We start from the raw sequence: 15,779 nt of genomic DNA on the forward strand, positions 1-15,779 counted from the left end.
CATTGCCTTGTTTCAAACCATAACTATGCCGTGAATAATTAGCAAAGATTAAGGAAGACTGAGGACTGGAGACTCAATTACTTCTCTCTATTTCACGTTATTAAAGATAACAAATTCAGGTCTGACAATCACCCTGTGTAACAATTTTGTTTTCTGAATACAAGCCTTTGGGAAGTGAAGTGATAACAATGAACTGCAAAGATATTATAATCAGCTGAGAAGCAAAACACATACGTACCTTTTATTCTGAGTGGACAGAATCGCATAAGGTGTGTCACCGTCTCAAATAATGACAGCCAGAAGAAAGGTACCAAAAGGTCAGTTAGAAAAACAAAAACCACAGGATAAATGAAATGGGCTATAAGCAAACGTCTAGTGAATAAGGCATAAAGACGGGACACCACTGACTTTCAGCACTCAAACCTGAGCCAGTAGGTTCCCAAGACTTAGTCCTTGATCACATAATATACCTGCAACGCTGAGCGACAAGATCTGCAAACAGCCACGCACAAAATCTGCTAAAGATTAAAAAACAATATTCATTTTCAAATCGTGGTGCTCAGCAGGACCTGATCAACAACAGGAAAAGCTAGCACAAATGCATTAATTTCAAGTTTTATTTTTCATGTTGGTGAAACATATAACCTCTTCTCAAGAGGCAGCATCTGTAGAGCTGTTACAAACACATTTTGTACTCTAATACACCACAGATTTGGAAAAAGAACAAATAAAGCACAGGTTTCACACTGCACTTTGGCATACTGAGTCTTAAGTTACAGATAATTTAGAAATCTTCTGATTTTACATATACATTGCATTGGCCATTGCTCAGCCTTCATGCACAATTTAAATTTCTTTTTCTTACACTCAACACTGGGTTTGGAAACTTTCTTGCTGTAAATGGTATCTTTTCCACTTTAAACCATTTAAATGATATTTACATAAGTGTGCAAATTGCTCTGAAAGACAGAAACAAACACTAACACATAATACACAGACAGCTGCTTGTACAGTTGAACATTTAGTAAAAGGCAGTTAACATTCCTATCACACTCTCATTGCCTAAAATAGGAGAATAAGTTATAATAAAATAAACCATCTTATTTTCAGACACTTCCATTTCTGCAGATTTGGTCTTTGCAGCAACATTGCAATCAAAGATTAAGATTCTAATCCCAAGATTCAGAGAAGCCCTTTTCAATTCAATGGCAGCTTAACATGTTTAGTACAAGTTGCTTTTGTCCCAGATTTTCCACACTTGGTACAGGAAAAAGAAAAAAGTTGGGGAAGTGGGAAGACAGTCTTGCACATCTATTTTCTTTTTTTTTTTTGGCAAAATGAAAAGTATGCTTTAAGAATCTAATGCATAAATTTCAATTTTTCTTTTAAGTGTTACAAGCACAGTTTAAATAAAGTCTGCACATTCTTTCACAGAAGTACACAAGGCTCCCAATTTTTCTTATGGATGTCATCTTCTCAGATATACACAATTGTTCACGCACACAAAAAAAGTAGACTCCTTGGGACATTCAAGAAAACTGATTTCAGAATTGGAAGCAGTAGGAAATGCTTGGAAAAAATTACTCTTCCCAGTGCTCCTACATGTGCATTTTTTTTTTCTACTTGTGATAAAGACTCCCCATAAAAAGTGCACTGTCACCTTCAAGATTAAATCCCAAAGGCAGAAGTTGAGTAAACTAAAGTGAGTTGCTCCAATGGTGAAAAAAAAGTTACAGGAAAGTCTTCAAAACCATCTTTCATGTATGCTTGTAATCAGAGAAAAGCAACTCACTTACTAAAATTTCATGTAGATCGTTTCATAGAAGATCAAAAAATTCTATATACATCATTAATAACAAAGGGAAATTACTTGTCAGACAGTAAAGAACTACAGGCGTAGTCTCAAATAGCTTTAAAATCCAAGCTGATTATTACATAATACAAAGGGACAAGACTGCTTTATGAACACCCATTAAATTGAGTAACGGGACTTTCAGAGCAGCCCTGCCTGCAAATCATGCTACAGCTTGTGCACCCACCACAATGCTACTGAGTACTATCCACCCCAAGGAAAGTGAATATTAACCCTCTAAAAGTTTACGTTCATCACAATTATGTCTGTCATCAGCGTGTCAGACATCACATGTATGGCAGACATATGCTTGCTATTTTTTAAGACATCTGTTCTTTAATATGGCAGAAACTGTACCAACACTTAACACCGTGCTTTTGGTCTATGGTTTATTGAACTCTGGGCATCATGTATCACACACAAATTCCCGCTGCATTCCAAGTGATCTCACGCTAGTGCAGATCTTGATTAGTTTCTTCTGAAGAAACAGACCACAGGTACAACTTCTAGTGTTGTCAACTTTTAAGCATAAAACGGTCAAAAAAAAATTTAAGACACTACAGAAGCTTGCAAAACACATGATGACTTGAAACCAAATAGAGAAGATGCATTAAAACTTGGTTGTCTTTTGAGCTAGTTTGAAAAATGCCATTTGTAAGAGCTGTTCTATGCTTTGAAAATATGAAAGAAAATTGTCTTTGTAAACTAGTATATTGATTAGTAAATAAACACCTAGAACACTCATGAACTCAAACATATTATTGAAACATTCCACTTAAGTTCCTGTTAAACATTATCTTCAGAGCTTTATATTCAATGCACATTTTCTGCTACCTTCAGTTTCTTTTTTGGTTATGGCATGCTTCAGAAACACCACTAAGAAAGGTTGTGCACTCCTTCCATTCCCAAAACGTACATTACAAATGCTATGCACACACTTATTTCCAGACTTCAAATCAATAAAAGTTCTTAAGGTGAAAGATCTGTGTGTACTTTTAAGCCTGCAAGATAGCTTCAAACTAAGCTGACTTAGTATTTTCCACACTCACATGGATACTGCTTGCAAAGAATAAGGTATTAAAATAATATTCCACAGTGGAGTAAAAACACATTGAAAATAAACTGAATGCTCCACCTAGTGCTTATACTAGGAGAAAACTCTGCCTGACAGTCTGCCTTAAATGGTGTTAAACAGGAGAGAAATATACAGATGAATGATCATATATTTAACTCAAGAAAACGATCACAAACATATTACTGGGATCAAAAAGTGTCAGCTGCTGAAATCCAGCATTTAAAGTTTTGTACCACTCGCCCTAGTCCAGTGCTTCTGGGGTTTTGGTTTCTTTTAAACTGTGCTTTTAGTAAAAATTTCTCTCAAATTTTTCCCATCAACTGAAGGCAGAGCCCTGAGGAAGCTCCTACCAGGTAAGAAATGAAGTCCAAAGATGTTTCAAGATGATAGGTACAACCATGCTTTTTTTCCTGTATTGTACCCAGAAGCTGCCAAGTTAATATTAGCATTCCCATATCACAATTGCAATGAAGCGCTGGTAAATCTGGTACCTTTGGATATGCTCAACATCACAAATAAGTCAGATATCTAAGACAACCTATGTGTGTAGCTAGCATAGTCCACCAGAATATTCATCCTCTTCCTCATCAGCATGAGAGCCCACTGCAGCTGGTCCTCTTGCTTTGTCTTGTGCAGCGTTCGGTGATTTCTTCTTGATTCCACCTCCTGGGACCACCAAGGTAAGACCAAGCTTGGCATACTGGCAATAACAAGGCAAGTTTAATGTCTGTACTATCACAGAAGTAAAATCTTGTTGAATTACATTGCACAGAATTGACTGATGCTCACAATAAACAGGCAGGTAACATTCAGTACAGAAAACAGACTGATGCTGCTTTATGCTTAGGATAAGCCTAACATTGCTTCATTTCTTCTGTCTCAAACACTCCAAGAACGGGATGCAAGATCTATATTGATACTGTTCATTATAGAATAATTTGGCCACATTCTACAGCTTGTGTGGTTCAGGTAAATACAATAATTTTTCAGTATGCAGCTCTGCATATATTATCTCGTAACAGTTCATGTAAAAAGTCTTACAAATGTTTTTCAGTAAGACTACTACCTTAATTTTTACTATTCAACATAGTAATGAAGTAAAATTAGTCAATATTGTTACAAAGTTTGGCATGGATGAATGTCTCCTTTACTATCCTTATACTTCCTACAACTTAAAAAAAAAAGTGGAGTGGACACGACTACTTTCTTCAAATTAAAAAAAAAAAAAAAAAAAAGATCTTTCACTAATTACTACCTTACTAAGGAATAAGTGCTGGAAACAATATTCAACAATGCCATCCTGTAGGCATCATATTCTGTAATGTTTATGCGCACGTATCAGCTATATGGTATTTCCGAGATAAAGCATTAAGCAGCAAAAAAAGTGTTCTGGCTCCTAAGGAATTAAGTGGAAGGGAACTGAAGTTTGGTCAACTCGTCCAACAAACTCGGCAAATCCATAACAAACTGCTCTTTTACCTAAGCCTTCCCACCATCTGGAAGGAATGACAATGTGGGACTTCATACTGGCAGGCAAAGTAAGAGAACACACAAAGTTCACAGGCACAGGGTAGGATGACAGAGTGAATGGCAATAAATACATGGACCATGCTCTTCTTATTTTCCTCTACTAACAAAATCTCTCTCTCAACCTGAACAGGCAAAAGGATTATAAAAAAGGCCATAGGAACTTCCCACTTACATCATTGTCCATGTATTTGAAGAGTGGCAAATTACAGACTTCAGAAACTTGATCCTGATCTTGCTGGTCATATCCTTCCAAAAGTTGCTCTAGTGCTGCACAGTCTTCACTTCCATTAAATCCTGGAATACTGAAGAAAATTAAGGGTTTCTTTAGGGCATTTCAGCAATTCACTCAGTTGTTCTATTCTTAAATGCTGCTAATTAATAGCAAAATTGCAAGCAGCTTTTAAGAATGTCATGGACTGCTTATTCCACAAAACCATGTATAACCACTTTGATTCCTCCAGGTACAGAGATCATATCTGTAAAATTCAGCTTTCAGCAATGTTAGTTTGCACGCTAAGAACAAGACTACAATTATAGTCAAGACAAAAAGAGAATATTAGAATTTTCCAATTTTTCCTGACTAGTCAATACACTCTTCCTCCACTTTACATACGGAATAATTCTGTAATGAGTTTCTATATAAAATACAAAATCAAGACTTGGAAAATATGAGAAAGATGTTTAAAGACTGATCTTGAAAAATTATTTCTAAAAATAAAGTAACAATTTAACTTACACATATGTTCAACTCATTTCACCAAAAACACCGTTTAAGTAAAAATGTTGTTTCAGTATTTTGTTACTGAAGTCATAATGAAAGCTGAAATGGAGAGTTGCTGAGAAAGCCTATGGAATCAGGGTTAAACACTAATCCAGATTTTGACACCAGAATTTTCTCCTGGATGTGTAAAGAATATCTTCTTCATTTCAATGTATTCAACTGGACTACTTTCTGCTTTCTAAATTATCTTCCTGTTCAATCAACTATTAGAAAAAAAAAAGGTCATAAGAGGTAGAAATCTTGCTTTTCTTCTTCCAGTGTATGATGAGGGCAAGATCTACATCAACACAACCAGAAATGTAGTAATTCACATGCTGTAAACTTTAACAAAAAAAATTAGATTAATCTTTCCCTCAATCTAATCACCATACGAGATAGTTTAATTGATTATACTGGGATGTTGCTGTTGTGTATTTTCAGACTGCATTCCATATTGCCATCCTCAAACTGTAATAAAATATGGTAACGACAACCTAGAATTTTGAATTTTAAGAGCCACATGACATGACAAAAAGATTCTGAAAAACAATCAGTTAACAACATCCAGAAATACTCATTTTTAATCCTAAACATTTGTTTAGGATAGCTATTCCATCTCTGTTCCATTTGAAAAAGAGACAGACCCCAAAGGATATCAGTAAAGCAAGAATCCCAGTCATAACAGTATTCTGCTCAGCTTTTAACAAGGAAAAAAAAACAGGAGGAAGTTCTAATTTCCATCTCATTTAATGTGTTGTACATAACTACTTCCTTATGACTAACTTCTTATTTTAGCTTCATGAAGTAGAATCACCATGGTAATTACAGTTAAATCTTAAAAGTGAAAAAGACTCCCGATAGCCACCTACAAGGAAGAATGCTATTATTGTACTGTAAGTCAACAGAAGTACAGGCTTAAAATTTTTTCTTAAAATTTTTCTTATTTCTTGAAATACAGTGTTTCCACTGCTCTTTCATAAGAATAAATCCACACGAATGAAACATTCTGTTTAAAATTACAAGGCATGAAGTAGACTTACCTATAGCTTTCCCTCACACATCTCTCCGCAGCAACATAATCATTTCTGTGCAGATGAACTAAGACTTGAGCAATCGTTTTCTAAACAAAAACAAGAAAAACCCCAACCTGATGATTTTTCATAGATGAACAGTAAGATATGAGAAAAACGCTGGACTGCTAATATTTAGCATGAAAAAGGTCATTGCGATTTGCAATGACTCTATGATACTGACACAAGAGAGTCAGAACAACACAGTGAAAAAGTACTGAACCATAACCTCAGCTGGTATGAAACAGATTATCTCCTATAACATTCTAATGAACTGTTGCACCAAGTAACAGTTCTTATGGTTTGTTATGCTTGATAACATCTTTATTTTTGATGTGTTTGTTGTTTTCGACAGCTCCGGTAGATAACAACATCTTATCCTCAAGATTATAGGAGTGAAAAAAGCACAGTTAGCGGTTGAAGAGACATGTACTACCACAAATTCTCATCATTCAGCAAGAAACATATCCCTGAATCAAGAGGTACATATTGCCAGTCAAATGTCAGCTGCCCCCAGTTACACAGAAAAACTAGAAATGCACTACAGGAAACTGTCACTTAGAATTTACCTTATAGCATGTTGGGTAATTTTCAATTTCCTTATAAATACTTTTCTCCTTTTGAAGAGACAACGCAGCTTCATCTAATCTAAAAAAATAAAAAAACAGTTAGGAGTATTAGTGCCAGGAACACAGCATAATGAACCTGAGGCTAATTACAAAGTGTTTAACTAGTACACCGACAAGTCTACTGAAATAAAAAGCAACACAACTAAAAATCAGCAGTAGATCATACCAACAGATTAGACAAAGAAATATATAGTCAGCAGTTCCTTTTGCATACATGCAGGCCAAGAACATCTCTGGTCTTCATTCAAAGAAGCCTAATTTTTCATAACACTGTACAAGATTAATGCCTTGCTACGTACCCTAATAAACTTCTGTCTGTCATGAGGTTACTATAAGCTACCAGTAAGTCTCATATCCATGAGAAGCAGGGACATCTCCAACCAGATCAGGTTGCTCAGGGCCCCATCCACCCTGGCCTTGAATTTTGCCAAGGATGGGGCATCTACCATCTCTCTAGGCAACCTGGTCCAATGTTTCAACATCTTCACTGTAAAAAAAGTTTTCCTGATATCTAGTCTGAATCTACCTCCTCCTATTTTAAAACCATTATCCCTTGTCCTATCACAACAGGCCCTGCTAAAGAGCTTCTCCCTGTCTTTCCTATAAGCCCCCTTTAGACACCAGAAGGCTGCTATAATGTCTTCCTGGAGCCTTCTCTTCCCCAGGCTGAACAACCTCAACTCTCTCAGCCTGTCCTCACAGGAGAGGTGCTCAAGCCCTCTGATCACCTTCGTGGCCCTCCTCTTAATCATATTAAACTTCCAGAAATTAGTAATATCAAGTGAGCTACAAAGCAGCAGAGCAACCAAATCTTTCAGATGTTCTGAAGCTATGTTCCGTTGCTTTCACAGAAAAACTTTCAAAGTTACATTGTAAATTTCCTTTTCTGACTACAATTCTGCAGTGAAATAGTGTTTTAAAAACAGAGTTAGAAACCCAGACAATTTCTTAAAAGGAACTACACGTTTCAGTGAAGCAAGTGTAAGCTGAACTGCAGGTCAAGTTTGGTGCTAGCAATTATAAATTAAAATAAATTCCCATTGAGACTGCAAGATACGCTCTTCTTTAGGAAGTCCAGAATGAGACTGCTGCAAACAGACTTCTTCCCTCAGGTTAGTCACTTAATTCCTCTTTTTTATATTCCACAGCCAGAAAAGACTTTTAAGTACTTTTAAGTACTATATATTAGTGCTAGAAGAAAAAAAAAAAAAAATTCCTGAAGTAGTTTAAGAATTGATGAAAACTGGTGTATGTACTTTCTAGCTATTCAACAAACATAAAGGAAACAAAGCCTTGCAGTCCACATTCTCCCATCCCAGAAGACAAATCAGGTGGTTCCTGGATGAACATGGCATAGCTCACAGAAATTGAATTTTAATTTGAAGTGCATCTCAAAGAAGAATTAAGTGACAGTATATAAACCCAACAACAGTAAGAACAAGACACACGGAAAAATCACTATTAAAGATTCAATAACATTAAAAAAAAGAAAAGCTATACCTGCGTCCTCTGACTAGAAGTCTTGATGCCTTCCCGAGCATTTCTAATGCTTGCCGTAAACGTTCTTCATTCTAGAGAAGAATAAAGAGTCTTCATGCATTTGTAGTTCATTTACATAGAATTAGGATTACTAGATCTTAATCTAAGTATGTTATCTGTAACTTAGAACAACTGTTAATTATTATATCAGCAGTTCACACATTCATGGGAAACATGAAGAGTACTGGTGCACCCAAGTCCCACAGCCAGCTGCCATTTGGATCTACAGAGCACAGTAACATCAATGCAAGTTTGCTAATCAGGAAACGTGACGATAGAGAAGTGTGCCAAAGGCAGTAGCAAAAACACAAATCATCTGCTCATGGGATGGATAGAGCATCAAGCAAACTCTTCTGTGCCTTCAAAAATTTCAAATTATACTCTCTGGGCTGTTCAACAAAAGGCCAAAAACTTGACAACATATAAAATTCAGACTCGGTCAAGTCCCAAACTGAGAAAAAGGTAGAACAAATTGTCTCCTAACTTTTAGAATCACCTTCTTTACAGCATAAGAAGCCTTCAGCTTAATTACTCAGCTGCTGATGTGAAAGGAAACAAAAATAATTTAGAAACTATCTTAGACTTTTTCTTGACTCTATAGCTGACCAAATCATTCATCTCCCTATACTTTCTGGGACTGGAAAGCTCTTTGCTGCTGGGGAAAAAAAAAAACCAAACCAACCAACAAAAAAACCCACAAACAAAAACCAACAGCAAACCAACAACACAACCCAAAAACGCTCCACTTACTTCAAACACTGATGCTGCTTGCTGATAGAGCTGCACAGCCTTCTCTGGGCTCACATTTTCTATTAACCTGTAATAAACATAAATAATTTATCTTCAGATTCAATGAAAATATTTTTTACCTAAAAGCATCAAAAGGCTGAGAAAGACAACCAAAGACATACTCATGCCCTGCATGCATTCTAGTCACCAGTACCACAGACTTACTTCCCAGCCCGTTCCAGTGCAATGGCTGCTGTATCTGGTGTCCCATTCTCCAGGTACATCATACTGGCTTTCTCGATCAGCTGAACTGCTTCAGGGAGTCTCTGCATCTCCTGCAAAGTAACAGTCAGAGAGACATTGCTGTCATCAATTGTGTCCATGTACAATGAAACAAGCCAAAGCAAACTGTTAACCCCTTATTTATTAAGATTCTAATTTTTATTTACAAACTTGTTGAGCTAGTGACAGTTGACCACCAACTCCATAAAATTCACTTTTAAGTCCCAAACTTTCACATAAGGTATGAATTTGTGGTAGTTCAGAGCAGAAGCAGCACCACTCTTATGTTACCCTCTGACATAAGGCCCTCGCCTTTCCTTCCACAAAAGGAAAACTTTTTCTTTCCCTTCAATTACAAATGTTGCTTCCCTGACCTACTCAGTGTATTGATGGGGACTATGAGTCAACAGAAAACTATAACTTCAATACGCAATTCAATCACATATATTTGTAAAATGGTCCAGTGCACAGTATTCTTCACCATAAAATAGAACTTTTTAACAAAAAGCTAGTAAGTGAAAATACCTTCAGCATCATGCCAGCTTGTTCATAAGCTCTGCAAAGGAAAAAAATTTACAATTTAGTTAGATAAGGTGTATTTCAGCAAGCTGCAGTTACGCAGCAAAAGCTAACGTGCATCAGCTATCACTTCACTGTTAATATTTAACACTTTGAAGATGCTTCAAGTGTTTTACTTAATAAGACAGTGCACGTGTAACATTAACTTCAACAAATGAAGTACCTCCACCACACTCCCCACTAAAAATCTATTCTCGTGATCTGACTCAAAGGCAATGTTTGGATTATTTGTCATTATCTGCTTGCTTTGAAGTACTCTTCGATTAAAAATTTATTTGTAAGCTCAACAGTGTAAAATTTCAAAATTAGAAAAATATTATCTAAGAAAAAATATTTGATATCAAAGGGTGCTGAAGAATGTCAAAATCAATTTCTTCAAATGGTCACTACAGGTTTACAGACTTTCCTAGCCCACACTTTCATTAAACTGATTTTGGAACAGCAAAATCATTTGAACCACACCATTTACTACAACAAGATCAAAATGATAGTTCATGCTTGTACCACACGTTAGAAAATTTGTTTCAGATTAATCAGTGCTTCTGTACTTACTTGGCAGCATGGAAGAGACTGGAAGTAACATTGTCAAAGTCAAGGACAAAGGCCACATAAATATAATGCTGAAGAATTATCAGTGTACAAAATCTTACACAAATATTAGTTTCAAAGCAAGGAATCCAATAAAGGCAAATCAAACCTACTACATTTATAGGCAAGGTGTCAAATAAATGCTTCTAAGGACAGAATAAATGCAACATACCAAAGTATAATTGCACACAGGGTTGTAAAAAACCACATTTATTTAAAATACGTTCCTGGTTACCAAATACTACTGTAAGCACTGTAACAATGTCAGAATTGCATTTAGTTTATACTATCCATTTGTAGGTATTTAAAAAAATAATAATAATTTCTGAAACAATACCTAGACGTCTTAGGCACTGCTCAGCATCTTGTCACTCCAGATGTTATTGGAAACAACACATTTTCTAAATAATTGAGTTATTTAATTTTCCCATCCAGCACACACAGGAATAGTCTTTTAAAAGACAATTTTGTTAGATTGACAAAATGCACAAATACATCCAACCCCCGTTATCCATTCTAAGTAGCAACTAGCCAGCTGCTTGAAAAAAAAGAATAACAATCAATGGAAAGATACGCTTTATTGTTTTCATGTGCTTCAGCTTCCCGTAAACAGGCTTCCCTTGCCTGATCAAACTGCTTGGCATTCTTAAAAGCAACAGCTGCAAGAAATCAAATGAAGTTATTATTTACAGCTTGCCATTTTCCTTTTTTCACCTCTTCTGCTCAAGAATTTAGCCACCTGAAGATGCAAACAGACTCTTAAAATGAATGGTTATAGTTTACCAAGCTCTTCAAGAAATCCCATGACAGTCCTCCTTGCTTCATTAGTCACTTAGTTACCATTAAAAACATTTATTATCAACAATACTTCCATACCGTCACTGTATCAAACGTTATGCATAATATGTTAGCTGCATTTTGGAACTCACTCATTCTGTATTTTAATTACAGAACTGCAGGACTGCATACATATATATAGTTTTAATCACTAGAGGTTATACAAAATCAGTATGGCAGGGACAGAAGTGTATCATCAACAAAGCATACCTATCGTAACTTTCTCAACATAACCACTTCAGGGTGCAAATATTTATTTCTGTCTCCATTAGACTGATATGATATTTAAGCAGGATTTAAAATAAATTTCTATTTATAAATGCCTCAGTTACTCTTGTATTTTTTTTTATTCAGGTTTAAACAAATGAGCCTAAAGTAAGAAGTCAAAAAACTCATGATAAATTACTATTATCACAGAGAAGAAAATCGTTTAAGAGCAAAACGGAATAAACTAGTAAGAATTCTATATTTAGTGTAACACTTGCAGTGGAAAAAAAGGAAGAAAGAGATCTTACTATGCCTAAAAAAAACTGGCATCATCTCTCTTCGTTACTGAGATAGTCTTTGTCAGGACATATTTCATAAAACAATGAGAAAGTAAAGCTTTAAAAACAGCTTGAATATTTGTTGTTTTGTAGGTAAAGTCAGAGGATTTGGGAGTGGACAAGTTAAAGGAAGAAAGCTTTATTTTTACCACATGTAGTAACAGACAAAGTAGAAGCTGTAAGTTGAAAAAAAAAAAAAATTGTTTTGACAACTCTTCTAGATCTCCAAGTACGATCTTAAATTTATTTTACAGTGCTACTAAGAGTACTTTTTTTTTGGTTTGTTTTTTTTTTTTTCATGTTACTTTGTCTTTACAACAGTTTTACTCACACAGTAATGTGCTGAAAATATGCAAAATGTTATCAGGGATTAAGCTTGAAGAATACTTTGAAACCAGAAAGTATATGGCCATATTTACAGCCATACATACCTGCCTTCCCATATTCAGTAGCTGCACTGTCATAATCTGGTTTCCACTTTAAGAATCCCGTTTTCAGACTAAAATGCAAGAAGAAAGGCCTGTTAACAATTAGTAAAGATCTTATGTTTTACCTTCAAAGCACTTCATATACATGTAAAACTTTAGACCACCTCTGAAAAGGAGCACTTGCCCTAATGCCAATACTATGGTGGCATCACAACTGTAAAAATAAATGCCAGTGTTATTAGGAATTGCATAAAGCACTGCAATGATCTCCTGTAGCTACATGACTTGCTTCTACTGTCCCCAGAGAGCCTTCACAAGTCCAGCTCCTCAACAGTAAGAAGTCAACAGAAAAAAAATACTTCTACCTATGCTAACATGGTATCTCAAGACTTCTAATAGCAAAACACCTGACAATATTTTTCGGTTACACATGACAAAGCTTCCAGTGTTCCTCTACAGTAATTTTTTGCTGCTGAGAATTCTCAAAGACTCTCCATTGTGTACACAAATGAAAGAAATTACTTACCAACACAAAGACAAAGCCTTATATGCCATTTATGTCTACAACAGATCACGACACCAAATGGTGCCACACACACATCTATATAGGGAAAATATATTGTAAAATGAGGCAAGTCATCAGGTAAGTTGACTTCAATATTACAACTTCCTCGCTTCTAAGACAAATACAAAAATTACCATAACTTTAGAGTCCACTTCCATATTTGTTGTAGGCAGACACTTCGCATGTAATACATGCTTGATTTGGAAAAACAGCTGTATATAGGCGCTACACTGGTTTTGTTGTCTTACTCAGATGAAAGCCACAGTATGTAATTCTAAAGCAAACCTTTATATGTGTTACTTTTAACACAGGCAAAGTTGCAAATGCATCAAGCTGGAATATACAATGCTTTAATCTGCACATAATTTGAGATTCAGGTGCCTTTTATTTCAAATACTTTCCAGAAGAAGCTTAAAATTAATTGCACTGAAAGGCACTTTTAGTCAAGTAATGTGAATAAGATACTCTGCTACAGATTTTTTTTTTATTCTGAGGAGGTGTCTCCTCTATCACAGCTTATACTTTTGATCCATGATTTCCGGGTGGCCTGTCGCTATTCTTGATAAAATTATACCCTCTTTTAATTAGTCAGCTCTATTACACCTACACTGTAGTGTGTGAAATTGAGACTTACAAGGAAAATGGCTATACTGAGCATTAAAATACACATTAAAATACGATCACATTTAGATGTTAAGCCCTCTAAGCTAGATGTCAGCACAGGTCTTTGAGGCCATCTAAAAAGAAACAATCACACATATCTCATAGGCAGAACACAAACGAACGCACTGTCTCAGCAAAGTTAAGCTCTTTTATTCACCACAATCCCCATAACTCTCTTCTTTTGCTTGTCTTTCTCCCATTAACTTTAGCAGAAGTGACTCCCCTCGCTTCCCAGGTAAAGCAATAAAGAGCAATAAAGGCTACAAGGCCCTTATGGAAAACGCTTATGCTCCAGCCCTCTGAGCCGTACAGCCTCATCGACGTGAAGTTTTTACTTTTTAAGTCGCTTTATTCTCCCACTTCGGGGCCGAGGGGTACCCTTGAGCACCCACCCCACGACGGGAGTGAACCCTGAGGCAGGGCAGAGGCCGAGCAGCCAGGTCCTTCCCACTCACCAAGCCCAGGCCTCCACCAGCCCCGTACCTCCCTCCCCTTCCCCGGTGGTCACAGCTCCGCACCTCCCTCCCCTTCCCCCGAGGTCACATCGCCTAGCACAGGCGATCCCCCAACTCAGCCCCACCGCGACGCCAGCAAGTCCCCACAGGCAGCCCCCTCCCGAACACTCCGCGCCGAGCATCACGGGAGCTGTAGTTCCCCCAAGGCCTCCGCTCCCCGCACGGGACCCAGGGAGAACTACAACTCCCAATACACCTCCCTCCCTCTGCGGCCCGGGGGTGCCGAGTTGCTGCGCTAGGCCGGCGGACAGCAGCCCCAAGGCTCAGAGGCAAGCAGCGCTCTCCGCGCAGCCCCGCTCGGGCCAGAGGGGATGCAGCCCCTCCATGGGGCGGAAAGCCGGGCGGGCCCGGCCTGACAGCCCGGGCGCTGTGAGCTAGCAGCCGCCCGCCAGCTTGCTTCCCCCCGCTCGCCGCTCCGCTCACTATTTCTCCGCTTTGGCGATGTGCTCCAGCGCCTCGTTAATCTTCTGCGCCGCCATATCGCCAGGGCGCCGGGCTGAACCTGCCCGGTGGGCGCTCGCCGACGTTCCTGCGGTCCGGCTACGGAACGCCGCGGGGCTCACGGCGCGCCGAGGGGAGGAGCTCGGCCCTCCGCGTCCTCACTGCGCCTGCGCGGCGGCGGGAGGCGCGTGCTGCCCCGGGTGCGTCCGGGCTGGGCGAGCGCTGCGCGGCGCGGGTGCTGTCATGGCGGCGGTTGGGTGGGTCGGAGCCCATGTCTGAGATGGGGGAAGGGAAAGGTGTCTCAGTCCTTCCCAGGCAGCCCTATCGGTGGTATCACCTCGTAGGGGTTGTGCAGGTGAATGGTTGCCCACAGTGTCAGGGGCAGCAGAAGGTACCTCCCTTGCTGGAGCCCCCAGCCCCATCCCTTCCAAGGATCCAACAGAAGCTTTTTAGAAAACAGAAATGAGTGCAGGCCTGCATTTCCCAGATTATTTCAAATGGAGGCCGGTTTTTGGTTGAAATGCATGGGCCAAAGGCTGAAAAGCGCTGCTTGCCCTGCTCTGAAGCAAGCTTCCAGAGGCTTTTTGCTGAGCCGTACTACCCTGGCTCATTTGGTATTTGTGAAAACACGAGGCTGTCTCCACTCAGGGTGGCACAGAAATCTACATCAGAGGACGTGAGCAGTGGCTGAGCACAGCAGAGTTGCTAACACAGGCTACATAATTGTGCAAAATGCCTGAATTACACAGTAACTGAGTTGGAAGATGCTAAAGGCTGTGTTACTGCCCGTACGCCCAGTTTCCTTGACTCCTTAGTTTTGTTAATCTGAAACATCCTTGAGTAATGAAAGATCAGTGATTGAGCCCAGGAAGGTGTTTATTCTCCAAACGTGAACATCGTTATTGTCCTTCAGTAATCTGAATAAGAAAATTGCTTATCAACATGGGAGAGAGAGCAAAGTGAGGAGCTGGTTAAACTTGCAAAACTCTTATCAGATGATAGGAGTAATTGAAAGTCCATACTGTTTACAGGAATCGGAGCTTTGTAATTGCTTCTACCTTAAATGGTGAGAAGACACAATATTAACATTATTTATTTTATTCTAGGTAGACATTGAACTCACAGGTCTGAATTGCTCTCCCTTCCTTTTCC

General features: G+C 38.3%; 1 protein-coding gene across 1 annotated transcript; it reads right to left on the reverse strand.

Moving 5' to 3' along the window:
• Positions 1-599: 599 nt before the first annotated feature.
• On the reverse strand, positions 600-14,766 carry NAPG (NSF attachment protein gamma). The gene is made up of 12 exons (XM_086740616.1): positions 14,610-14,766; positions 12,447-12,514; positions 11,208-11,292; positions 10,598-10,615; positions 9,992-10,022; positions 9,410-9,519; positions 9,206-9,272; positions 8,417-8,487; positions 6,857-6,935; positions 6,258-6,337; positions 4,630-4,759; positions 600-3,627 (listed from the first exon to the last, which is right to left on the reverse strand). Exons 1-12 carry the CDS (start codon positions 14,663-14,665, stop codon positions 3,478-3,480), a joined length of 945 nt encoding a protein of 314 aa, XP_086596742.1. The 5' UTR covers positions 14,666-14,766; the 3' UTR covers positions 600-3,477.
• Between the last annotated feature and the right edge of the window lie 1,013 nt (positions 14,767-15,779).

This window comes from Chlamydotis macqueenii, chromosome 2 (genome assembly GCF_036417535.1).
Source record: "Chlamydotis macqueenii isolate bChlMac1 chromosome 2, bChlMac1.mat, whole genome shotgun sequence".
NCBI lineage: Eukaryota > Metazoa > Chordata > Aves > Otidiformes > Otididae > Chlamydotis > Chlamydotis macqueenii.